This window comes from Phaenicophaeus curvirostris, unplaced genomic scaffold (genome assembly GCF_032191515.1).
Source record: "Phaenicophaeus curvirostris isolate KB17595 unplaced genomic scaffold, BPBGC_Pcur_1.0 scaffold_122, whole genome shotgun sequence".
Lineage (NCBI taxonomy): Eukaryota > Metazoa > Chordata > Aves > Cuculiformes > Cuculidae > Phaenicophaeus > Phaenicophaeus curvirostris.
Window position 1 is genome coordinate 176,237 of NW_027206743.1, and position 24,306 is coordinate 200,542.

At 57.3% G+C, this 24,306-nt stretch overlaps 2 protein-coding genes across 2 annotated transcripts; both read right to left on the bottom strand.

Moving 5' to 3' along the window:
• Nucleotides 1–5,479: 5,479 nt before the first annotated feature.
• On the bottom strand, nt 5,480–12,826 carry LOC138734607 (solute carrier family 22 member 6-A-like). The gene is made up of 10 exons (XM_069882355.1): nt 12,458–12,826; nt 11,650–11,753; nt 11,202–11,356; nt 10,953–11,121; nt 10,341–10,464; nt 9,522–9,637; nt 9,179–9,393; nt 6,783–6,891; nt 6,469–6,672; nt 5,480–5,549 (listed from the first exon to the last, which is right to left on the bottom strand). Exons 1-10 carry the CDS (start codon nt 12,824–12,826, stop codon nt 5,480–5,482), a joined length of 1,635 nt encoding a protein of 544 aa, XP_069738456.1.
• A 1,176-nt stretch (nt 12,827–14,002) lies between these two features.
• LOC138734591 (solute carrier family 22 member 6-A-like) lies at nt 14,003–22,985 on the bottom strand. The gene is made up of 10 exons (XM_069882329.1): nt 22,928–22,985; nt 21,826–21,929; nt 21,269–21,423; nt 19,783–19,951; nt 19,560–19,683; nt 18,848–18,963; nt 18,134–18,348; nt 16,502–16,610; nt 15,160–15,363; nt 14,003–14,105 (listed from the first exon to the last, which is right to left on the bottom strand). Exons 2-10 carry the CDS (start codon nt 21,891–21,893, stop codon nt 14,027–14,029), a joined length of 1,239 nt encoding a protein of 412 aa, XP_069738430.1. The 5' UTR covers nt 21,894–21,929; nt 22,928–22,985; the 3' UTR covers nt 14,003–14,026.
• Nucleotides 22,986–24,306: the final 1,321 nt, after the last annotated feature.

The window sequence follows — 24,306 nt, forward strand, 5'->3', positions numbered from 1 at the left end:
ACCTGGGATGGAGAAATAAAGGTTGGATGGAGAAACAAAGGTTGGATGGAGCTTGGATGGAGGAATGAAGGTTGGATGGAGGTTGGATGGAGAAATGAAGGTTGGATGGAGGTTGGATGGAGAAATGAAGGTTGGATGGAGGTTGGATGGAGGATGGAGGTTGGATGGAGGTTGGATGGAGAAATGAAGGTTGGATGGAGGTTGGATGGAGGAATGAAGGTTGGATGGAGGTTGGATGGAGGAATGAAGGTTGGATGGAGGTTGGATGGAGGAATGAATGTTGGATGGAGGTTGGATGGAGAAATGAAGGTTGGATGGAGGTTGGATGGAGAAATGAAGGTTGGATGGAGGTTGGATGGAGAAATGAAGGTTGGATGGAGGTTGAAGGTTGGATGGAGGTTGGATGGAGGTTGGATGGAGAAATGAAGGTTGGATGGAGGTTGGATGGAGGATGGAGGTTGGATGGAGGTTGGATGGAGAAATGAAGGTTGGATGGAGGTTGGATGGACCTTGGATGGAGAAATGGAGGTTGGATGGAGCCTGGATGAAGGTTGGATGGACCTTGGATGGACCTGGGATGGAGAAATAAAGGTTGGATGGAGAAACAAAGGTTGGATGGAGCTTGGATGGAGGAATGAAGGTTGGATGGAGCTTGGATGGAGAAATGAAGGTTGGATGGAGGTTGGATGGAGGTTGGATGGAGGTTGGATGGAGGTTGAAGGTTGGATGGAGGTTGGATGGAGGTTGGATGGAGAAACGAAGGTTGGATGGAGGTTGGATGGAGGTTGAAGGTTGGATGGAGGTTGGATGGAGGTTGGATGGAGAAACGAAGGTTGGATGGAGGTTGGATGGAGGATGGAGGTTGGATGGAGGTTGGATGGAGAAATGAAGGTTGGATGGAGGTTGGATGGAGGTTGGATGGAGAAACGAAGGTTGGATGGAGGTTGGATGGAGGATGGAGGTTGGATGGAGGTTGGATGGAGAAATGAAGGTTGGATGGAGGTTGAAGGTTGGATGGAGGTTGGATGGAGGTTGGATGGAGGAATGAAGGTTGGATGGAGCTTGGATGGAGAAATGAAGGTTGGATGGAGGTTGGATGGAGGAATGAAGGTTGGATGGAGGTTGGATGGAGGATGGAGGTTGGATGGAGGTTGGATGGAGGTTGAAGGTTGAAGGTTGGATGGAGGTTGGATGAAGGGCCCCTGTTAATCAATCGATTGGTCTCTATCGATCTATCAGGGCCCTGATCAATCAATCAATCGACCTCTATCGATCTATCAGGGCCCTGATCAATCAATCAATCAGCCTCTATCGATCCATCAGGGCCTCTATCGATCAATCGATTGGTCTCTATCGATCTATCAGGGCCCTGATCAATCAATCAATCAGCCTCTATCAATCCATCAGGGCCTCTATCGATCTATCAAGGCCTCTATCGATCTATCAAGGCCTCTATCGATCAATCGATTGGTCTCTATCGATCTATCAGGGCCCTGATCAATCAATCAATCAGCCTCTAGCGATCCATCAGGGCCTCTATCGATCTATCAAGGCCTCTATCGATCAATCGATTGGTCTCTATCGATCTATCAGGGCCCTGATCAATCAATCAATCGACCCCTATTGATCTCTCAGTCTCTCTATCAACCCCTCAATCTCTCTACCAATCAATTGATCTATTAATCTATCGATCTATCGATCTATTGATCTATTAATCTACTGGTCTATCAAACGATCGATGTATCAATCGAATTGTTCTATCAATCAATCAAATTGATCAATCGACCCATCAATCAATCTCTGCCTCTATTGATCTCTCCATAATCAATTAGCTCTTGCCCCTCTCCCTCCCCTCCCCTTATCAATCAATCAATCGATCGATTGGCCTATTGATCGATTCATTGACTCATAATCTTTCTATTGATCAACGTATCGATCTTCATCTCAATCAACCTATAATCGATCGATTGATTGATCAACTTTAACCCCAGATTGATCGATCGATTGCTCCCTCTATTGATCAACCTATTGGCCTATAGCCTATTGACCAATAGAGTGACCCTAACGATCTATTGATCAGTTTATTGGTCTCTATCAATCAATCTCTTGCCCTATAACCTATTGATCCACCTCTATTGATCAACCTGCTGAGCTTAGAGCTGATTATTGATCGGCCTCTTGCCCTATAACCTCCCTATTGATCCAATTTCCTCTCTATTGATCGATCTATTGAGCTTAAAGCTGATTATTGATCAGCCTCTTGCCCTATAACCTCCCTATTGATCAACCTATTAAGCTTAAAGCTGATTATTGATCAGCCTCCTGATCTATAACCTCCCTATTGATCCAATTTCCTCTCTATTGATCAACCTATTGAGCTTAAAGCTGATTATTGATCAGCCTCCTGATCTATAACCTCCCTATTGATCCAATTTACTCTCTATTGATCAACCTATTGAGCTTAAAGCTGATTATTGATCAGCCTCTTGCCCTATAACCTCCCTATTGATCCAATTTCCTCTCTATTGATCAACCTATTGAGCTTAAAGCTGATTATTGATCAGCTTCTTGCCCTATAACCCCCTATTGATCAACCTATTGAGCTTAAAGCTGATTATTGATCAGCCTCTTGCCCTATAACCTCCCTATTGATCCAATTTCCTCTCTATTGATCGATCTATTGAGCTTAAAGCTGATTATTGATCAGCCTCTTGCCCTATAACCTCCCTATTGATCAACCTATTAAGCTTAAAGCTGATTATTGATCAGCCTCCTGATCTATAACCTCCCTATTGATCCAATTTCCTCTCTATTGATCAACCTATTGAGCTTAAAGCTGATTATTGATCAGCCTCTTGCCCTATAACCTCCCTATTGATCCAATTTCCTCTCTATTGATCAACCTATTGAGCTTAAAGCTGATTATTGATCAGCCTCTTGCCCTATAACCTCCCTATTGATCAACCTATTAAGCTTAAAGCTGATTATTGATCAGCCTCCTGATCTATAACCTCCCTATTGATCCAATTTACTCTCTATTGATCCACCTGTTGAGCTTAAAGCTGATTATTGATCAGCCTCTTGCCCTATAACCTCCCTATTGATCCAATTTCCTCTCTATTGATCAACCTATTGAGCTTAAAGCTGATTATTGATCAGCCTCTTGCCCTATAACCTCCCTATTGATCCAATTTCCTCTCTATTGATCAACCTATTGAGCTTAAAGCTGATTATTGATCAGCCTCTTGCCCTATAACCTCCCTATTGATCCAATTTCCTCTCTATTGATCCACCTGTTGAGCTTAAAGCTGATTATTGATCAGCCTCTTGCCCTATAACCTCCCTATTGATCCTCCTTCCTCTCTATTGATCAACCTATTGAGCTTAAAGCTGATTATTGATCAGCCTCTTGCCCTATAATCCCCCTATTGATCAACCTATTGAGCTTAAAGCTGATTATTGATCATCCTCTTGCCCCTCAATCTCTCTCCGCTGCCCCCCTCGTCCTCCCCCTCCCTCCCGATCACCCCTATTGATCCCCCGATTGATCTTCTCACCTCTGGGTGGCTCCGGCCGTGTCCCCCGTCCCCGTCCTCGCTCCCCTATTTAAATCCTCTCGTTCCCAGTTAACGTTTCACTCCAGCCGCCTCCGGATCCCGACTCCCAGGCCTCGTTTGCACCATTAATGGTGACAAAGTCCTCGCGGAGCCCCCAGGAGCCTCTTGGACCTCGACCGGGAGGCAGCAGAGCGTGGGGGGCAACCCGGAGACCCCTGGGGGGAGGGACTTGGGGGTCCGGGGGGCGTCTGGGAAGCGGGATCGATGGGATCCGCGGGGCTTCAGGAGGTCGGGGTCTCAAGGCGGGGGGCCTGGGGACATCAGGGCAGGTGGAAATGGGGGTCCTGGGGGTCCTTGAGGATCCAGAGGTGAGTCCACGGGATCCTTGAGGATCCAGAGATGAGTCCTCGGGATCCTTGAGTCCACGGGATCCTTGAGGATCCAGAGATGAGTCCTCGGGATCCTTGAGTCCTTGGGGTCCTTGAGGATCCAGACACGAGTCCTTGGGATCCTTGAGTCCTTGGGGTCCTTGAGGATCCAGAGATGAGTCCTTGGGATCCTTCAATCCTTGGGATCCTTGAGGATCCAGAGATGAGTCCTTGGGATCCTTGAGTCCTCGGGATCCTTGAGGATCCAGACACGAGTCCTCGGGATCCTTGATTCCTTGGGACCCTTGAGGATCCAGACACGAGTCCTCGGGATCCTTGAGGATCCAGACACGAGTCCTCAAGATCCTTGAGTCCTCGGGACCCTTGAGGATCCAGAAATGAGTCCTTGGGACCCTTGAGGATCCAGAGATGAGTCCTTGGGATCCTTCAATCCTTGGGATCCTTGAGGATCCAGAGATGAGTCCTTGGGATCCTTGAGTCCTCGGGATCCTTGAGGATCCAGACACGAGTCCTCGGGATCCTTGATTCCTTGGGACCCTTGAGGATCCAGACACGAGTCCTCGGGATCCTTGAGGATCCAGACACGAGTCCTCAAGATCCTTGAGTCCTCGGGACCCTTGAGGATCCAGAAATGAGTCCTTGGGACCCTTGAGGATCCAGAGATGAGTCCTTGGGACCCTTGAGGATCCAGAGATGAGTCCTTGGGATCCTTGATTCCTTGGGACCCTTGAGGATCCAGACACGAGTCCTCAGGATCCTTGAGTCCTCGGGATCCTTGAGGATCCAGACACGAGTCCTCAGGATCCTTGAGTCCTCGGGATCCTTGAGGATCCAGACACGAGTCCTCAAGATCCTTGAGTCCTTGGGATCCTTGAGGATCCAGACACGAGTCCTTGGGATCCTTGAGGATCCAGACACGAGTCCTCAGGATCCTTGAGTCCTTGGGTGGTTCCTCAGGTTCCTCAGGTCCTTGGGACACCTGGACACCTGGACACCGAGGTTCTCGCAGCCCCGGATCCTGGTTCCTCAGGTTCCTCAGGTTCCTCAGGTTCCTGGGATCCCTGGACGCCTGGACATCCCCTTCCTTGGATCCCCCAGCTCCTTGAGACCCTCAATTCTCGGGGCGCCCACGTCCACCTCCTTCTCCCAGGCCCTTTCTTCTCTCCCTCCCAGCTCCGTCTCGGCCGAGAGGAGGAGGAGACGGTGGAGAAGGACGCGATTCCGAGGCCTCGTCCCCCCCGCCGGCTCCGTTATTTGTCTTCGGGGTGGGACGACGGAGCTTTCGGGGACCTCCTGGGGCCGTGGGAAAACAAACCCCCCTCCTCCTCCTCCGACCCGGCTCCGTTTCACACGAGGTTTTTTTGCTTTGATCGTGTTTATTCCAGAAAAAAAAAAAATCCCAGGACACACCATCCCCCACCTCTGGGTCTTCTGCTCGGCCGTGGGGGGTTCATCCCTCCAAGCTTCTCCGGCTCCTTCGTGAGGACACGGAGGTCCGGGGGGGGCGGTTTGGGGTCCCCTGGAGAGGTGGAGCTAGGAGGTCTTGGTGGTGGGATGAAGGGGGACCTGGAGATGTTGGGATTCGACCTTCTGGGGTTGGATCCTGGAGGGAGAGGGAGGTTCTAGGGGTCCATCCATCCCTCTATCTTCTCCTCCATCTCTCTATCTTCTCATCCATCCATCCCTCTATCTTCTCATCCATCCCTCTATCTTCTCCTCCATCCATCTCTATCTTCTCATCCATCCATCTCTCTATCTTCTCCTCCATCCATCTCTATCTTCTCCTCCGTCCCTCTATCTTCTCATCCATCCAACCATCCATCCATCCATCCCTCTATCTTCTCCTCCATCTCTCTATCTTCTCATCCATCCATCTCTCTATCTTCTCCTCCATCTCTCTATCTTCTCCTCCATCCATCTCTATCTTCTCATCCCTCCATCTCTCTGTCTTCTCCTCCATCTCTATCTTCTCATCCATCCATCCCTCTATCTTCTCCATCCATCTCTCTATCTTCTCCTCCATCTCTCTATCTTCTCCTCCATCCATCTCTCTATCTTCTCCTCCATCCATCTCTATCTTCTCATCCATCCATCTCTCTATCTTCTCCTCCATCCATCTCTATCTTCTCCTCCGTCCCTCTATCTTCTCATCCATCCAACCATCCATCCATCCATCCATCCCTCTATCTTCTCCTCCATCTCTCTATCTTCTCATCCATCCATCTCTCTATCTTCTCCTCCATCTCTCTATCTTCTCCTCCATCCATCTCTATCTTCTCACCCCTCCATCCCTCTATCTTCTCCTCCATCTCTCTATCTTCTCCTCCATCCTTCCCTCTATCTTCTCATCCATCCATCCCTCTATCTTCTCCTCCATCCATCTCTATCTTCTCATCCCTCCCTCTATCTTCTGATCCATCCATCCATCCATCCCTCTATCTTCTCCTCCATCTCTCTATCTTCTCATCCCTCCATCCCTCCCCCCCCCGGTCCATCCCCGTCCCTCTGTCCGTCTGTCCCACCTCCTCTCCACGTCCTCCAGGGTCTCGGGCAGCGCCGTGTCCTTCGTCTCCGGGAGCCGCGTGGCCACCAGCCCCGAGACCACGGGGGCCGCCCCGTAGATGACCGAGGGCAACCACGGGAAGGTCTCTCCCACCATCTTCACCAGGGGGGCCGAGATGCTCCCCAGACGAGACATCGTGTTGGCCAAGCCCATCCCCGTCTGCCTGGGGGGGACACGGAGCTCCTTGGGGGGACACCCAGGGGTCCTCCAGGAGCAGGTAGGGGGGTGGGGGGACACCCCGAGCTCCCTGGGGGGACGCCCCGAGGTCCTTACCGGATGACGGTTGGGTAGAGCTCCCCCGTGTAGAGGAAGACGCAGTTGAAGGAGGCGGCCAAGCAGCCCTTGCCGAGGATGGCCAGCGCGGTCCTGAGCGTCCGCTGCTCTGGGGGGACGAGGACAGGACGTCCCAGCCACCCAGCCACCTTCTCATCCATCCCTCCATCCCTCTATCTTCTCATCCATCCCTCCTGCGCTGATGGATCCCAGATGGTTTTGACCCTTCCAGGTGGCTCCTCACCCCCTGGAGACCCAGAGGAACCTCCCCTAGATGGTTTTGACCCTTCCAGGTGATGGTTTTGACCCTTCCAGGTGGCTCCTCACCCTCTGGAGACACCGAGGAACCTCCCCTAGGTGGTTTTGACCCTTCCAGGTGATGGTTTTGACCCTTCCAGGTGATGGTTTTGACCCTTCCAGGTGGCTCCTCACCCTCTGGAGACACCGAGGAACCTCCCCTAGATGGTTTTGACCCTTCCAGGTGATGGTTTTGACCCTTCCAGGTGGCTCCTCACCCTCTGGAGACACCGAGGAACCTCCCCTAGGTGGTTTTGACCCTTCCAGGTGATGGTTTTGACCCTTCCAGGTGATGGTTTTGACCCTTCCAGGTGGCTCCTCACCCTCTGGAGACACCGAGGAACCTCCCCTAGATGGTTTTGACCCTTCCAGGTGATGGTTTTGACCCTTCCAGGTGATGGTTTTGACCCTTCCAGGTGGCTCCTCACCCCCTGGAGACACAGAGGAACCTCCCCTAGGTGGTTTTGACCCTTCCAGGTGATGGTTTTGACCCTTCCAGGTGATGGTTTTGACCCTTCCAGGTGGCTCCTCACCCCCTGGAGACACAGAGGAACCTCCCCCAGATGGTTTTGACCCTTCCAGGTGATGGTTTTGACCCTTCCAGGTGACGGTTTTGACCCTTCCAGGTGGCTCCTCACCCTCTGGAGACACCAAGGAACCTCCCCCAGATGGTTTTGACCCTTCCAGGTGATGGTTTTGACCCTTCCAGGTGACGGTTTTGACCCTTCCAGGTGGCTCCTCAGCCCCTGGAGACCCAGAGGAACCTCCCCTAGGTGGTTTTGACCCTTCCAGGTGATGGTTTTGACCCTTCCAGGTGACGGTTTTGACCCTTCCAGGTGGCTCCTCACCCCCTGGAGACCCAGAGGAACCTCCCCTAGGTGGTTTTGACCCTTCCAGGTGATGGTTTTGACCCTTCCAGGTGGCTCCTCACCCTCTGGAGACACCGAGGAACCTCCCCTAGGTGGTTTTGACCCTTCCAGGTGATGGTTTTGACCCTTCCAGGTGGCTCCTCACCCCCTGGAGACACAGAGGAACCTCCCCTAGGTGGTTTTGACCCTTCCAGGTGATGGTTTTGACCCTTCCAGGTGGCTCCTCACCCTCTGGAGACACCGAGGAACCTCCCCTAGGTGGTTTTGACCCTTCCAGGTGATGGTTTTGACCCTTCCAGGTGATGGTTTTGACCCTTCCAGGTGGCTCCTCACCCTCTGGAGACACCGAGGAACCTCCCCTAGATGGTTTTGACCCTTCCAGGTGATGGTTTTGACCCTTCCAGGTGATGGTTTTGACCCTTCCAGGTGGCTCCTCACCCCCTGGAGACACAGAGGAACCTCCCCTAGGTGGTTTTGACCCTTCCAGGTGATGGTTTTGACCCTTCCAGGTGATGGTTTTGACCCTTCCAGGTGGCTCCTCACCCCCTGGAGACACAGAGGAACCTCCCCCAGATGGTTTTGACCCTTCCAGGTGATGGTTTTGACCCTTCCAGGTGACGGTTTTGACCCTTCCAGGTGGCTCCTCACCCTCTGGAGACACCAAGGAACCTCCCCCAGATGGTTTTGACCCTTCCAGGTGATGGTTTTGACCCTTCCAGGTGACGGTTTTGACCCTTCCAGGTGGCTCCTCAGCCCCTGGAGACCCAGAGGAACCTCCCCTAGGTGGTTTTGACCCTTCCAGGTGATGGTTTTGACCCTTCCAGGTGACGGTTTTGACCCTTCCAGGTGGCTCCTCACCCCCTGGAGACCCAGAGGAACCTCCCCTAGGTGGTTTTGACCCTTCCAGGTGATGGTTTTGACCCTTCCAGGTGGCTCCTCACCCTCTGGAGACACCGAGGAACCTCCCCTAGGTGGTTTTGACCCTTCCAGGTGATGGTTTTGACCCTTCCAGGTGGCTCCTCACCCCCTGGAGACACAGAGGAACCTCCCCTAGGTGGTTTTGACCCTTCCAGGTGATGGTTTTGACCCTTCCAGGTGGCTCCTCACCCTCTGGAGACACCGAGGAACCTCCCCTAGGTGGTTTTGACCCTTCCAGGTGATGGGTTTGACCCTTCCAGGTGGCTCCTCACCCTCTGGAGACACCGAGGAGCCTCCAGCCCTTCCCCTCACCTCGCGGCACGAAGACATTGACCAGGACGGCCGAGCCGGCCAGGAGGAGGGAGGCGGCCTGGCTGAAGCGTCTCCCCACGTAGGTGATGGAGAGGACGGAGACCAGCTTGGCCGGGATGTCCACGGCCCCGAAGAGCAGCTGCATCACGTAGAGGTCCAAGCCGAAGTTCTGGAGGTCCATGGCCAACCCGTAGTAGGCGAAGCTGGTGGAGAACCTGAGGTGAGAAGGTAGAGGGAGGGATGGAGGAGAAGATGGAGGGATGGAGGAGAAGATCGAGGGATGGAGGAGAAGATCGAGGGATGGAGGACAACCCCCCCTTGGTGTCCTCCACCCCGGCCGTACCAGACGAAGCAGAGGCAGCAGGAGATCCTCCTCACCACGGGCGTCCGCACCAGGTCAACCACGGTGTGATGAGTCCTCGCCGAGGCCACCTCCTTCTGCATGTAGGACATGAGCGTCTGGAAGGAGAGAGGAGGTGGAGGGGGGACAACACGGGGCTTGGACCTTCTTCTCCTGCAGGGACAGTTCCCCAGGATGAAGGTGGGGATGAAATCCTGGAGAGGACGTGGAGGTGGGAGGGAGGGATGGAGGTGGAGATGGTGGAGATGGAGATGGTGGAGATGGAGATGGAGATGGTGGAGATAGATGGTTGTATGATAGGATCAATGGAGATGGAGATGATGGAGATGGAGATGGAGATGGAGATGGAGATGGATGGAGAAGGACTTATTGGCAATGGGGATGGATGGAGGTGGAGATAGAAGGTTGTATGATGGGATGGAGGGAGATGGAGATGATGGAGGTGGAGATGGTGGAGATGGAGATGATGGAGTTGGAGATGGTGGAGATGGAGATGGATGGAGATGGATGGAGATGGGGCTGGATGGAGATGGAGGTGATGGAGATGGATGGAGATGGATGGAGACAGAGATGTTGGAGATGGAGATGTTGGAGATAGAATGTTGCATGATGGGATGGATGGAGATGGAGATGGATGGAGGTGGAGGTGGTGGAGGTGGAGATACTGGAGATAGATGGTTCTACAAGGGGATGGATGGAGGTGGAGAGGATGGAGATGGAGGTGATGGAGATGGGGCTGGATGGAGATGGAGCTGTGTCCCCCCCAGAGATGTCCCAGGGTGCCCAGGTGGATCCTCGGACCTCGAGGTCAAGCTTCTCGCCTTCCTCCTTCTTGCCGTTCATCCTGGCCACCTTCTGGAGCTCCCGCAGGGCTCGCTGGGACCTTCCGACCAGGAGCAGCCAGCGAGCCGACTCCGTCAACCACCTGGGAGGGACAGAGGGGACCCCAGGCTCATCCCACCACCTGCTCTCCAACCATCCAGACCTCCAACCACCCATCCATCCATCCATCCATCCATCCAGATCTCCATCCAGATCTCCATCCATCCCTCTATCTTCTCATCCATCCCTCCCACCATCTCTCCATCCATCCCACCACCTCTCCAACCATCTCTCCATCCATCCCACCATCTCTCCATCCATCCCACCATCTCTCCATCCAACCCACCACCTCTCCAACCATCTCTCCATCCATCCCATCATCTCTCCATCCATCCCACCATGTCTCCATCCACCTCTCCATCCATCCCACCATCTCTCCATCCATCCCACCATCTCTCCATCCATCCCACCATCTCTCCATCCACCCCACCACCTCTCCAACCATCTCTCCATCCATCCCACCATGTCTCCATCCACCTCTCCATCCCTCCCACCATCTCTCCAACCCTCCCACCTCCTCGTCCTCCTCACCACGAGCAGACGAAGAACCCGAAGAAGGGCACGGACACGGCCAACTGGAGATGCCTCCAGCGGGGGAGGACGTAGGCCACCCCGGCCAGGAGGAACTGGCCACACGTGTAGCAGTAGCCCAAGAAGGTCCCCACGGGGGCCCTGGCTCGCGTCGGCAGCCACTCCAGAGCTGAGGAGACACCTGAGATGTGGTCCACGACCTCCTGGAGGTGACCCCGGAGCCCCCCTAGAGGTGGAGGAGCCACCTACAGAGGGAGACGCTGTTGAGGACGATGCCCGAGAAGGCCGAGCCCGTGAGGAACCTCAAGACGCAGTAGGTGGAGAAGGTCGGCGACAAGGAGGAGAAGGTCCCCATGGCCCCGAGCTGCAGGTAGCACCAGGTGAGCACCAGCCGGCGGCCGAACCTGCGGGGGGAGGAGGAGGAGGAGGAGGTGGGAGGACCCCGAGATGAGGTCCCGGCTCCACGAGGTCTCACCTGTCCCAGAGGAGGTGGGAAGGACCCCAAGGTGAGGTCCCACCTGTCCCAGAGGAGGTGGGAAGGGCCCCAAGATGAGGTCCCACCTGTCCCAGAGGAGGTGAGAAGGACCCCGAGATGAGGTCCCACCTGTCCCAGAGGAGGTGGGAAGGGCCCCAAGATGAGGTGGGAAGGACCCCAAGATGAGGTCCCAGCTCCCCAAGGAGCCGGGGAAGGTCTCACCTGTCCGAGAGGCCCCCGAAGACGATTCCACCCACCAGGACTCCGGCCATGTAGAGCGACTGGGCCACCTCCTTGAGACCCCGCGAGCCGCACACCAGGTCCCACTGGGGAGGGGGAGGGACACGCGGTGGGACGGAGCTCGGAGGGTCCTCTCAGGGAGTCGGAGACAGCCACGAGGCCTCCCCTCAGGCTCCTCTTCTCCAGGAGAAACCCCCCCAGGGCCCTCGGGCTCCTTCTCCAGCCCCTTCCCCAGCTCCGGGCTCTTCTCCGGCCTCGCTCCAGAGCCTCAACATCCTCCTTGGGGAGAACCCACCCCGCGATCCGAGGGTCGGTCTCACCAGAGGGAGAAGAACCTCCCTGGCTCCTGTCCCACCAACCCCCCCAGGTCCTTCTCCTCCAGCCCGGCTTCTCCTGCTCTGGAGCTGCTCGGGGTCGTTGTGCCCCAAGCTCCTCGTTCACCCTCCTGGATTGGTCTCAGCTCGCGGATCCGGCCTGGTCAGATCCCTCTGGAGAACCTCAAACCCTCCAGCGGATCCTCCCAGCTCAGCGTCATCTCCAAACCGGCTCCGGGAGCCCTCGATGCCTCCGTCCAGGTCGTTGATAAAGACCTTGAACAGGGTTGGTGGCTCCTTCCTGAGGTCTTTGTGACCTTCTCGTTGACGGCCACCGACCCCCTCCCCGTTTTCCCTCCACCGAGGTTCTCGTGGGGAAGATGCTCCGGTTGGAAGAACCCAAGGTGGTTGGGACCCTCCCTTGGAGCCTCAAGGTGAGGGACGAGGCGGAAGGAGCCACCTCGGGGTCGTCCTACCTCGGAGACGATGGTGCTGGAGAAGTCGCCGTCCTCGTAGCTCCACCCGTGGTGGCCACACGGCTCCGTCCGGGGCCACGAGGCGTTGGGGGCCGAGCCGTTGACCTCCAGGAGCCACCACTGAGGCTCCACGAAGCGCCGGCACCGCTCCCCGGGGGGAACCCAGACCCTGAGAAGCTCCTGGAGCTGGGAGCCCGTCGCGTTGTCCTCCCCGGGCAGGCGGCACCGATGTTCTCCCGTGGCCGCCGTGAAGTTCTGGAGAAGGTTGTGACTGGCCATCAAGAAGACCGGCAGGGCCAGCAGAAGAACCGAAGCCACCTGGAAGCGTCCCAAGCCCCCCAGGTGCTCCAGGAGGTCTCCGAAGGCCATGGCGCCACCGGGAGAAGCCGGGAAGGTCCCTCAGCCATCCACGAGCTCCAAAAAAGAAAAGGATGGAGCCCACCTCAAAAGATCGCTGCTTCTCCTCCCATCGTGGTCCTCCCACCGGGTCGGGCTCCGGTTAATCTTTGATGGGTGGGGTGGGGTTTCCTCTGGATTTCCAGGCAGGAGAAGGCAAAGGTGGCCAGGAGGGGCCACCAAGGGCGTCCAGAGCCACCTGAAGCCCTTCTCCTTCATCCCCAGAGCCAAGAAGCCCCTCGAGATCCACCAAGAAGAAGGTGGATGGTTCAGATCTTCAGAGAAGAGCCACCTCGGAGCAGCCTCTTCCCTCAAGGAGGCATCTCCGAGGGGGTTTTCTCCTGCCTCAGGCCACCAAGGGTGCCCAGAGCCACCTCCAAGCCCTTCTCCTTCATCCCCAGAGCCAAGAAGCCCCTCGAGATCCACCAAGAAGAAGGTGGATGGTTCAGATCTTCAGAGAAGAGCCACCTCCTCCCTCAAGGAGGCATCTCCGAGGGGTTTTTCTCCTGCCTCGGGCCACCAGCCCCGCTGGGGGTTAAATTTCAACCCTTCCTCGTGGTCAGAAGAGGACGAGAAGGTGCTGACGGAGGTGGCATCAGCATCTTCTCCGCCTGGAGAAGCCGCGGGGTTAATCTTTGACGGGCTCGGCCCACGGAGAAGCTCGATGGGGCCAAGGGGCACCAGGAACGAGGAGGTGGCGGCTCTGGAGAAGTCGGGGAAGGGGCATCACGGCAGCTCCAGGGATGGAGGAGCTCAGGTGCTCCTCACGCTTCACGTCTCCTCGTTCTGGGGCTCCGTCCCCTTGGAGGTGACCTCAGGGGCGAGGAGATGAGGGATCATGGGTGGTGGCCACCACCTAGAAGGTTCTGGGGCTCCATCCCCTTGGAGGTGACCTCAGGGAGGTGGCTCTTCAGCTTCTTCCCCTTGGAGGTGACCTCAGGGATGAGGAGATGAGGGATCATGGGTGGTGGCCACCACCTAGAAGGTTCTGGGGCTCCATCCCCTTGGAGGTGACCTCAGACAACACCCCAAGACATTGTCCTCTCCAGAGCTCCTTTATTCCTCCAAGGACTTCTCCTTCCCCACCCCCAGGGAGGTCACCAGCCGTGAGGTCCCCCCCGAACAAGGTTGTGAGGACCCAGAGGGGCTGGCGGCCACCCCCGCCGTGGTCCTTCAGGTCTCCTTCTGCAGGGCCACGTCCTGGGGCTGGAGGGGGATCTTCTCCTTGGGATCCGCCTTCTTCCGCTTGACCCTGGCGGGAGGAGAAGGTCCGTGGTGGGATGAGGTGGCCACTGGCCCGCCCCGTGTCCATCCATCCATCATCCATCCATCCAACCCCCTTCTTCTCGAGGTCCATCCGTCCAGAAGTCCCTCATCCACTCAAACCTCTTCATCTTGAGGTCCCTCCACCATCTACCATCAACTCATCACCCATCCATCCATCCATCATCTTCTCTACTCCCTTCCTCTTGAGCTCCATCCATCCATGAGTCCCTCATCCATCTATCATCAACTCAACCCTCTTCCTCTTGAGGTTCCTCCATCCATGAGTCCCTCATCCATCCATCCATCCAACCCCCTTCACCTCGAGGTCCATCCATCCATGAGTCCCTCATCCATCCATGAGTCCCTCATCCATCCCTCATCCACTCAACCCCCTTCCTCTTGAGGTCCATCCATCCATGAGTCCCTCATCCAACCCTCATCCATCCAATCCCCTTCACCTCGAGGTCTCTCCATCCAGGAGACCCTCATCCATCCATCATCTACTCAACCCTCTTCTTCTTGAGCTCCATCCATGAGCCCCTCATCCATCCATGAGTCCCTCATCCATCCATCATCTACTCAACCCCCTTCACCTCGAGCTCCATCCATCCATGAGTCCCTCATCCATCCCTCATCTACTCAACCCTCTTCCTCTTGAGCTCCATCCATGAGTCCCTCATCCATCCATCATCTACTCAACCCCCTTCACCTCGAGGTCCATCCATCCATAAGTCCCTCATCCATCCATCATCAACTCAACCCACTTCCTCTTGAGGTCCCTCCATCTATGAGTCCCTCATCCATCCATCCATCCATCCAACCTCCTTCCTCTTGAGGTCCATCCATCCAGGAGACCCTCATCCATCCATCATCTACTCAACCCTCTTCCTCTTGAGCTCCATCCATGAGTCCCTCATCCATCCCTCATCTACTCAACCCCCTTCACCTCGAGCTCCATCCATCCAGGAGACCCTCATCCACCCTTCATCCCCTCAACCCCCCTCCTCTCGAGGTCCCTCCACCACCTCCCGGCCCCCCACCTGCTCTCCACCTCCTCGATGGTGTCGGGCAGGGGCCTGTTGAGGGTCTCGGGGAGGAAGGCGGCCACGGCCGCGGCCACCACGGGGGCGACTCCGTAGACGCCGGGAGGCACCGACGGGTACGACTCGTCCAGCATCTTCACCAGGGGGGCCACGATGCCCCCGACGCGAGCCATGGTGCTCCCGAAGCCCAGACCCGTCTGCCTGAGGGCATCACAGGGGGGTTAGGGCCACCTGGAGGCCTCCTGGAAGGTCTCAGCTCCACATGGAGACCCCTGGAAGATCTCAGCTCCATGATGAGACCTCCTGGAAGGTCTTGGCTCCACGTGGAGACCCTCTGGAAGGTCTCAGCTCCAGGTGGAGACCCCCTGGAAGGTCTCAGCTCAACATGGAGACCTCCAGGCTCCACGTGGAGACCCCCTGGAAGGTCTCATCTCCACGTGGAGACCCCCTGGAAGGTCTCAGCTCCACCTGGAGGCCTCCTGGAAGGTCTCAGCTCCACATGGAGACCCCTGGAAGATCTCAGCTCCATGATGAGACCTCCTGGAAGGTCTTGGCTCCACGTGGAGACCCTCTGGAAGGTCTCAGCTCCAGGTGGAGACCCCCTGGAAGGTCTCAGCTCAACATGGAGACCTCCAGGCTCCACGTGGAGACCCCCTGGAAGGTCTCAGCTCCACCTGGAGGCCTCCTGGAAGGTCTCAGCTCCACATGGAGACCCCTGGGAAGGTCTCAGCTCCACGTGGAGGCCCCCTGGAAGGTCTCAGCACCACGTGGAGACCCCCTGGAAGGTCCCAGCTCCACGTGGAGGCCCCCTGGAAGGTCTCAGCTCCACGTGGAGGCCCCCTGGAAGGTCTCAGCTCCACGTGGAGGCCCCCTGGAAGGTCTCAGCACCACGTGGAGACCCCCTGGAAGGTCCCAGCTCCACGTGGAGGCCCCCTGGAAGGTCTCAGCTCCACGTGGAGGCCCCCTGGAAGGTCTCAGCACCACGTGGAGACCCCCTGGAAGGTCTCAGCTCAACATGGAGACCTCCAGGCTCCACACAGAGACCCCCTGGAAGGTCTCAGCTCCGCGTGGAGACCCCCTGGAAGGTCTCAGCTCAACATGGAGACCCCCTGGAAGGTCTCAGCTCCACCTGGAGACCCCCTGGAAGGTCTCGGCTCCACGTGGAGGCCCCCTGGAAGGTCTCAGCTCCACGTGGAGGCCCCCTGGAAGGTCTCGGCTCCACGTGGAGGCCCCCGGAAGGTCTCAGCTCCACGTGGAGACCCCTGGAAGGTCTCGGCTCCACGTGGAGGCCCCCTGGAAGGTCTCAGCTCAACCTGGGGTGGTGGAGATGGGGACCTACCTGATGGGCGTTGGGTAGAGCTCGGTGGTGTAGAGGAAGACGCAGTTGAAGGCGGCGGAGAGACACCCCTTGCCGATGACGGCCAGGGCCGTGCGCAACGTCTGGAGCTCTGGGAGAGGAGATGGAGGCGGAGGTGGAGATGGAGATGGAGATGATGGGATGGAGGTGGAGGTGGAGATGGAGATGGAGATGGAGATGGAGATGGAGGTGGAGATGGAGATGGAGATGGAGATGGAGATGGAGGTGGAGATGGAGATGGAGATGGAGATGGAGGTGGAGATGGAGATGGAGATGGAGATGGAGGTGGAGATGGAGATGGAGATGGAGATGGAGATGGAGATGGAGGTGGAGATGGAGATGGAGATGGAGGTGGAGATGGAGATGGAGATGGAGATGGAGGTGGAGATGGAGATGGAGATGGAGGTGGAGATGGAGGTGGAGGTGGAGATGGAGATGGAGATGGAGATGGAGGTGGAGGTGGAGGTGGAGATGGAGATGGAGATGGAGATGGAGATGGAGATGGAGGTGGAGATGGAGGTGGAGATGGAGGTGGAGATGGAGATGGAGGTGGAGATGGAGATGGAGATGGAGATGGAGATGGAGATGGAGGTGGAGATGGAGATGGAGGTGGAGATGGAGGTGGAGATGGAGATGGAGATGGAGATGGAGATGGAGGTGGAGATGGAGATGGAGATGGAGATGGAGGTGGAGATGGAGATGGAGATGGAGATGGAGATGGAGGTGGAGGTGGAGGTGGAGATGGAGGTGGAGATGGAGGTGGAGATGGAGATGGAGATGGAGATGGAGATGGAGATGGAGATGGAGATGGAGGTGGAGGTGGAGATGGAGATGGAGGTGGAGATGGAGGTGGAGATGGAGATGGAGATGGAGGTGGAGATGGAGATGGAGATGGAGATGGAGATGGAGATGGAGGTGGAGGTGGAGATGGAGATGGAGGTGGAGATGGAGGTGGAGGTGGAGATGGAGATGGAGGTGGAGATGGAGGTGGAGGTGGAGATGGAGATGGAGATGGAGGTGGAGATGGAGATGGAGATGGAGGTGGAGATGGAGGTGGAGATGGAGATGGAGGTGGAGGTGGAGATGGAGATGGAGATGGAGATGGAGGTGGAGATGGAGATGGAGATGGAGGTGGAGATGGAGGTGGAGATGGAGGTGGAGATGGAGATGGAGGTGGAGGTGGAGATGGAGATGGAGGTGGAGGTGGAGGTGGAGATGGAGATGGAGATGGAGATGGAGATGGAGATGGAGATGGAGGTGGAGGTGGAGGTGGAGATGGAGGTGGAGATGGAGATGGAGGTGGAGATGGAGATGGAGATGGAGGTGGAGGTGGAGGTGGAGATGGAGGTGGAGATGGAGATGGAGGTGGAGGTGGAGATGGAGATGGAGATGGAGATGGAGGTGGAGATGGAGATGGAGATGGAGATGGAGATGGAGGTGGAGGTGGAGATGGAGGTGGAGATGGAGATGGAGATGGAGATGGAGATGGAGATGGAGATGGAGATGGAGATGGAGGTGGAGTTGGAGATGATGGGATGGAGATGGAGATGGAGATGGAGATGGAGATGGAGATGGGGATGGAGATGGAGATGGGGATGGAGATGAAGCCCCCACCTGAAGAGACGAAGATGTTGGCGATGATGACCACCCCGGCCGAGAAGAGGGTGACCATGAGGGAGACGCGGCGTCCCACGTAGCTGACGGAGACGGTCACCACCACCTTGGCCGGGAAGTCGACGGCGCCGAAAATCACCTGGATGAGGTAAATGCTGACGCCGAAGTTCTGCAGGTCCATGGCCAACCCGTAGTAGGAGAAGCTGATGGAGAACCTGGGGAGGGACAAGCCACCATCGACCCTTCCAGCCAACCAACCTTCTACTCAACCAACCAACCATCTACTCAACCAACCAACCAACCATCTACCCAACCAACCAACCATCTACCCAACCAACTAACCTTCTACTCAACCAACCAACCATCTAACCAACCATCTACCCAACCAACCAACCTTCTACTCAACCAACCAACCATCTAACCAACCAACCAACCATCTAACCAACCATCTACTCAACCAACCAACCAACCAACCATCTAACCAACCATCTAACCAACCATCCAACCAACCAACCAACCATCTAACCAACCAACCAACCAACCATCTACTCAACCAACCAACCATCCAACCAACCAACCAACCATCTAACCAACCAACCAACCTCTACTGAGACCTTCTCTGAGGCCACCAAACCATCACCCTTCCAACCAACCAACCAACCATCCATCCAACCACCTCCCCTCCCCCTCGCAGAGGTCCCCGTCGGGTCCCACCAGACGATGGAGAGGCAGAAGAAGATGTGGCGGATCACGGGGGTTCGGACCAGGTCGGAGACGCTGTAGGAGGCCTTGAGACCAGCCAACTCCTCCTTCATGTTGGCCTTGAGGACCTGGGAGAAGGTGGAAGAGAAGAGGACCGTGAAACCTCTACCTGATCTTCTCTGGGGCCACCAAACCTCTACAGGATCCTCTCTGGGGCCTCCAAACCTCTACAGGTTCTTCTCTGGGGTCTCCAAACCTCTACAGGTTCTTCTCTGGGGCCACCAAACCTCTACGTGATCCTCTCTGAGGCCTCCAAACCTCTACAGGATCTTCTCTAGGGCCACCAAACCTCTACAGGTTCTTCTCTAGGGCCACCAAACCTCTACAGGATCTTCTCTGGGGCCTCCAAACCTCTACAGGATCTTCTCTGGGGCCTCCAAACCTCTACAGGATCTTCTCTGGGGCCTCCAAACCTCTACAGGATCTTCTCTGGGGCCTCCAAACCTCTACAGGATCCTCTCTGAGGCCTCCAAACCTCTACAGGATCTTCTCTGGGGCCTCCAAACCTCTACAGGATCTTCTCTGGAGCCACCAAACCTCTACAGGATCTTCTCTGGGGCCTCCAAACCTCTACTGAGACCTTCTCGGGGGCCACCAAACCTCTACTGAGACCTTCTCGGGGGCCACCAAACCTCTACTGAGACCTTCTCGGGGGCCACCAAACCTCCACCGTGATCTTCTCGCCTTCCTCCTTCCTGCGGTTGATCGTGGCCACCCTCTGAAGGACCTTCACGGCCCTCTCGGCCTTCCCGGAGAGGACCAGCCACCGAGCGGACTCCGCCAACCACCTGTAGGTCCCGCCGAGGAGGGGAAACTGAGGCCCGGGGAGAGGAAAAACCTCCGCCGCGTTCCTCGAGGACCTTCTGGGAGGAAGCTGAGGGTCCTACCAGGAGTAGAGGAGGAAGACGAAGAAGGGCAAGGAGACGCTGAGCTGGAGCCACCTCCAGTGGGGGACGGCGAAGGCCACGCCGGCCAGGAGGATCTGCCCGAGGGTGTAGGCGAAGCCGGTGATGGCCACGGTGACGGCGCGGTGGGACGTGGGGATCCACTCCACCACTGACAAGGAGCAGGAGGACACGTCGGACGGGGGAGGCCACCTCCAGAGCTTCCCGAGCTTCCCACGTCCAGCTCCATCCCTCCAGCTCCACACGGTTCCATCTCCATCTCCATCCCTCCATCTCCATCTCCTCATGGTTCCATCTCCCCATGGTTCCACCTCCATCCCTCCATCTCCTCATGGTTCCATCTCCACCTGGTTCCACCTCCATCCCTCCATCTCCACATGGTTCCACCTCCATCTCCACATGGTTCCACCTCCATCTGCACCTGGTTCCACCTCCATCCCTCCATCTCCTCCTGGTTCCACCTCCATCCCTCCATCTCCCCATGGTTCCATCTCCACATGGTTCCACCTCCATCCCTCCATCTCCTCATGGTTCCATCTCCTCATGGTTCCACCTCCATCCCTCCATCTCCACCTGGTTCCATCTCCATCTCCTCATGGTTCCACCTCCATCCCTCCATCTCCCCATGGTTCCACCTCCATCCCTCCATCTCCTCATGGTTCCATCTCCACATGGTTCCATCTCCATCCCTCCATCTCCACCCGGTTCCACCTCCATCCTCCATCTCCCCATGGTTCCATCTCCTCATGGTTCCACCTCCATCCCTCCATCTCCACCTGGTTCCATCTCCATCTCCTCATGGTTCCACCTCCATCCCTCCATCTCCACATGGTTCCACCTCCATCTCCACATGGTTCCACCTCCATCTGCACCTGGTTCCACCTCCATCCTCCATCTCCCCATGGTTCCATCTCCTCATGGTTCCACCTCCATCCCTCCATCTCCCCATGGTTCCATCTGCACCTGGTTCCACCTCCATCCTCCATCTCCCCATGGTTCCATCTCCTCATGGTTCCACCTCCATCCTCCATCTCCCCATGGTTCCATCTCCTCATGGTTCCACCTCCATCCCTCCATCTCCTCATGGTTCCATCTCCTCATGGTTCCACCTCCGTCCCTCCATCTCCCCATGGTTCCATCTCCACATGGTTCCACCTCCATCCCTCCATCTCCTCATGGTTCCACCTCCGTCCCTCCATCTCCCCATGGTTCCATCTCCACATGGTTCCACCTCCATCCCTCCATCTCCACCTGGTTCCACCTCCATCCTCCATCTCCCCATGGTTCCATCTCCACATGGTTCCACCTCCATCCCTCCATCTCCACCTGGTTCCATCTCCATCCTCCATCTCCCCATGGTTCCACCTCCATCCCTTCATCTCCACATGGTTCCATCTCCATCTCCACCTGGTTCCACCTCCATCCCCCACCTCCCCCTGGTTCCGTGTCCCCCCCGGGTTGTCCTCACCGAGGCAGGCGATGCTGAGGCCGAAGCCCGACAGGGCCATCCCTCCGGCGAAGCGGAAGACGCAGTAGGACGCGTAGTTGGGGGCGAAGGCCGTGCAGGTCCCCGTCACCCCCAGCTGCAGGTAGGACCACATCAGCATGGCCTTGCGCCCGAACCTGCAACGGGACGAGCCCCGAGGTCCCACCAACCCCCTCGAGATGCCTCCAGGGGGAAACTGAGGCCCCACGAGGTCCCTCCAGGCTCCTCAAACCCCCTCGAGATGCCTCCACGGGGAAACTGAGGCCTCACGAGGTCCCTCCAGGCTCCAAAACCCCCTCGAGATGCCTCCACGGGGAAACTGAGGCCCCACGAGGTCCCTCCAGGCTCCTCAAACCCCCTCGAGATGCCTCCACGGGGAAACTGAGGCCCCACGAGGTCCCTCCAGGCTCCACCAACCCCCTCGAGATGCCTCCACGGGGAAACTGAGGCACCACAAGGTCCCTCCGGGCTCCACCAACCCCCTCGAGATGCCTCCACGGGGAAACTGAGGCCCCAGGAGGAGGTCCTGCTGCCTTTACCTGTCCGAGAGGCCCCCCAGGACCAGGGCGCCCACCAGGACGCCGGCCATGTAGATGGACTGGGCCATCTGGCGCAGTTGGCGGTAGCCGCAGACGAGGTCCCACTGCGAGGGGGAAGAGGAGGAGAGGACAACCCGGCCTCGCCGTCCGCTCATCTCCATCCACCTCCCTCCATCTCCATCCCTCCATCTCCATATGGTTCCATCTTCATATGGTTCCACCTCCATCTCCATCTCCATCCATCTCCATCCACCTCCATCTCTCCATCCCTCCATCTCCATATGGTTCCATCTCCATCCCTCCATCTCCACCTGGCTTCACCTCCACCTCCATCCACCTCCATCCATCTCCATCCATCTCCATCCATCTCTCTCCATCCCTTCATCTCCCCATGGTTCCATCTCCATCTCCATCTCCATCTCCACCTCCATCCCTCCATCTCTACCTAGTTCCATCTCCATCTCCTCCTGGTTCCACCTCCATCCCTCCATCTCCACCTGGTTCCATCTCCATCTCCTCATGGTTCCACCTCCATCCATCCATCTCCTCCTGGTTCCATCTCCATCTCCTCATGGTTCCACCTCCATCCCTCCATCTCCTCCTGGTTCCATCTCCATCTCCTCATGGTTCCACCTCCATCCCTCCATCTCCTCATGGTTCCATCTCCATCCCTCCATCTCCTCATGGTTCCACCTCCATCCTCCATCTCCCCATGGTTCCACCTCCATCCTCCATCTCCACCTGGTTCCACCTCCATCCCTCCATCCCTCCATCTCCCCATGGTTCCACCTCCATCCCTCCATCTCCACCTCCATCCACCTCCATCCCTCCATCTCCTCGTGGTTCCACCTCCATCCTCCATCTCCACCTGGTTCCACCTCCATCCCTCCATCTCCACATGGTTCCATCTCCATCTCCACCTCCACCTCCATCTCCACCTCCATCCACCTCCATCCCTCCATCTCCACCTGGTTCCACCTCCATCCCTCCATCTCCTCCTGGTTCCATCTCCATCTCCACCTGGTTCCACCTCCATCCCTCCATCTCCCCATGGTTCCACCTCCATCCCTCCATCTCCCCATGGTTCCACCTCCAGCCCCACCTCGTTGACGATGGTGGCCACGTAGACGCTGAGGTCGTAGTCCCAGCCGTCGTGGCAGGGCTCGGTGGCCCGGTGGCCGCTGCTGCCGTTGCCCGCGGCCGCGTAGCGCCGGCAGGACCCTAAGGGGCCCTCGGGCCACCCCGAGCTGCCGTTGGGCCACCCCGAGGTGGCGTCGGAGGAGCTCCAGGGGACCCCGGAGCCTGGTGGGACCTCAGCGGCCACGGGGGGGGCGCTGGAGGACCCCAAGTGGCCACCGAGGACGCCGAGGTGGCCATCGGGGGACCTTGAGGTGGCACCAGGAGACCCCGAGGTGGCACCTGGAGACCTCGAGGTGGCACCAGACCTTGAGGTGGCACCAGGAGACCCCGAAGTGGCACCTGGAGACCTCGAGGTGGCACCAGGAGACCTCAGGATGGTGTTGGAGGACCTCAAGATGCCATCAGAAGCTGCTGAGATGCCCTCAGAAGCCCCTGAGATGCCACCAGAGGACCTCAAGGTGCCCTCAGAAGCCCCTGAGATGCCACCAGAGGACCTCAAGGTGCCCTCAGAAGCCGCTGAGATGCCCTCAGAAGCTGCTGAGATGCCCTCAGAGGCCGCTGAGATGCCACCAGAGGACCTCAAGGTGTCCTCAGAAGCCGCTGAGATGCCCTCAGAAGCTGCTGAGATGCCCTCAGAGGCCGCTGAGATGCCCTCAGAAGCCCCCGAGATGCCTCCAGAAGCCGCTGAGATGCCCTGGGCCGTCCAGGCGGTGGCCGGTGGCCTGGAGGTCCCCGTGGGCCCAGGGGAGGTCCCCGCGGGGCCGGGGGGGCGGCAGCGGTGGGGTGGGACGGCGGCGGTGAAGTTCTGCAGCAGGTTGTGGCTGGCCATGAGCAGGATGGGCACGGCCAGCAGCGCCGTCTGCACCACCTGGAAGCGTCCCAGGCCACCGACCTGCGCCAGCACCGCCCCGAACGGCATCCTGGGGGACAGAGCCCGTCACCGCGGGGACCTCCAGGGCCCCAACCCCTCCTTGATGCCCCCAACCCCTCCTTGATGCCCCCAAACCCTCCTTGATGCCTCCAACTCATCCCACGTCCCCTCCATGATGTTCTCAACCCCTCCTTGATGCCTCCAACCCCTCTGTGATGCCTCCAACTCATCCTACGTCCCCTCCTTGATGCCCCCGACCCTTCCTTGATACCCCCAAACCCTCCTTGATGCCCTCAAACCCTCCTTGATGCCTCCAACTCATCCCACGTCCCCTCCTTGATGCCTCCAACCCATTCTTGATGCCCCCAACCCCTCCTTGATGCCTCCAACCACTCCTCAATGCCCACAACCCCTCTTTGATGCTCCCAAACCCACCCCACATCCCCTTTTTGAAGCCCCCAACCCCTCTT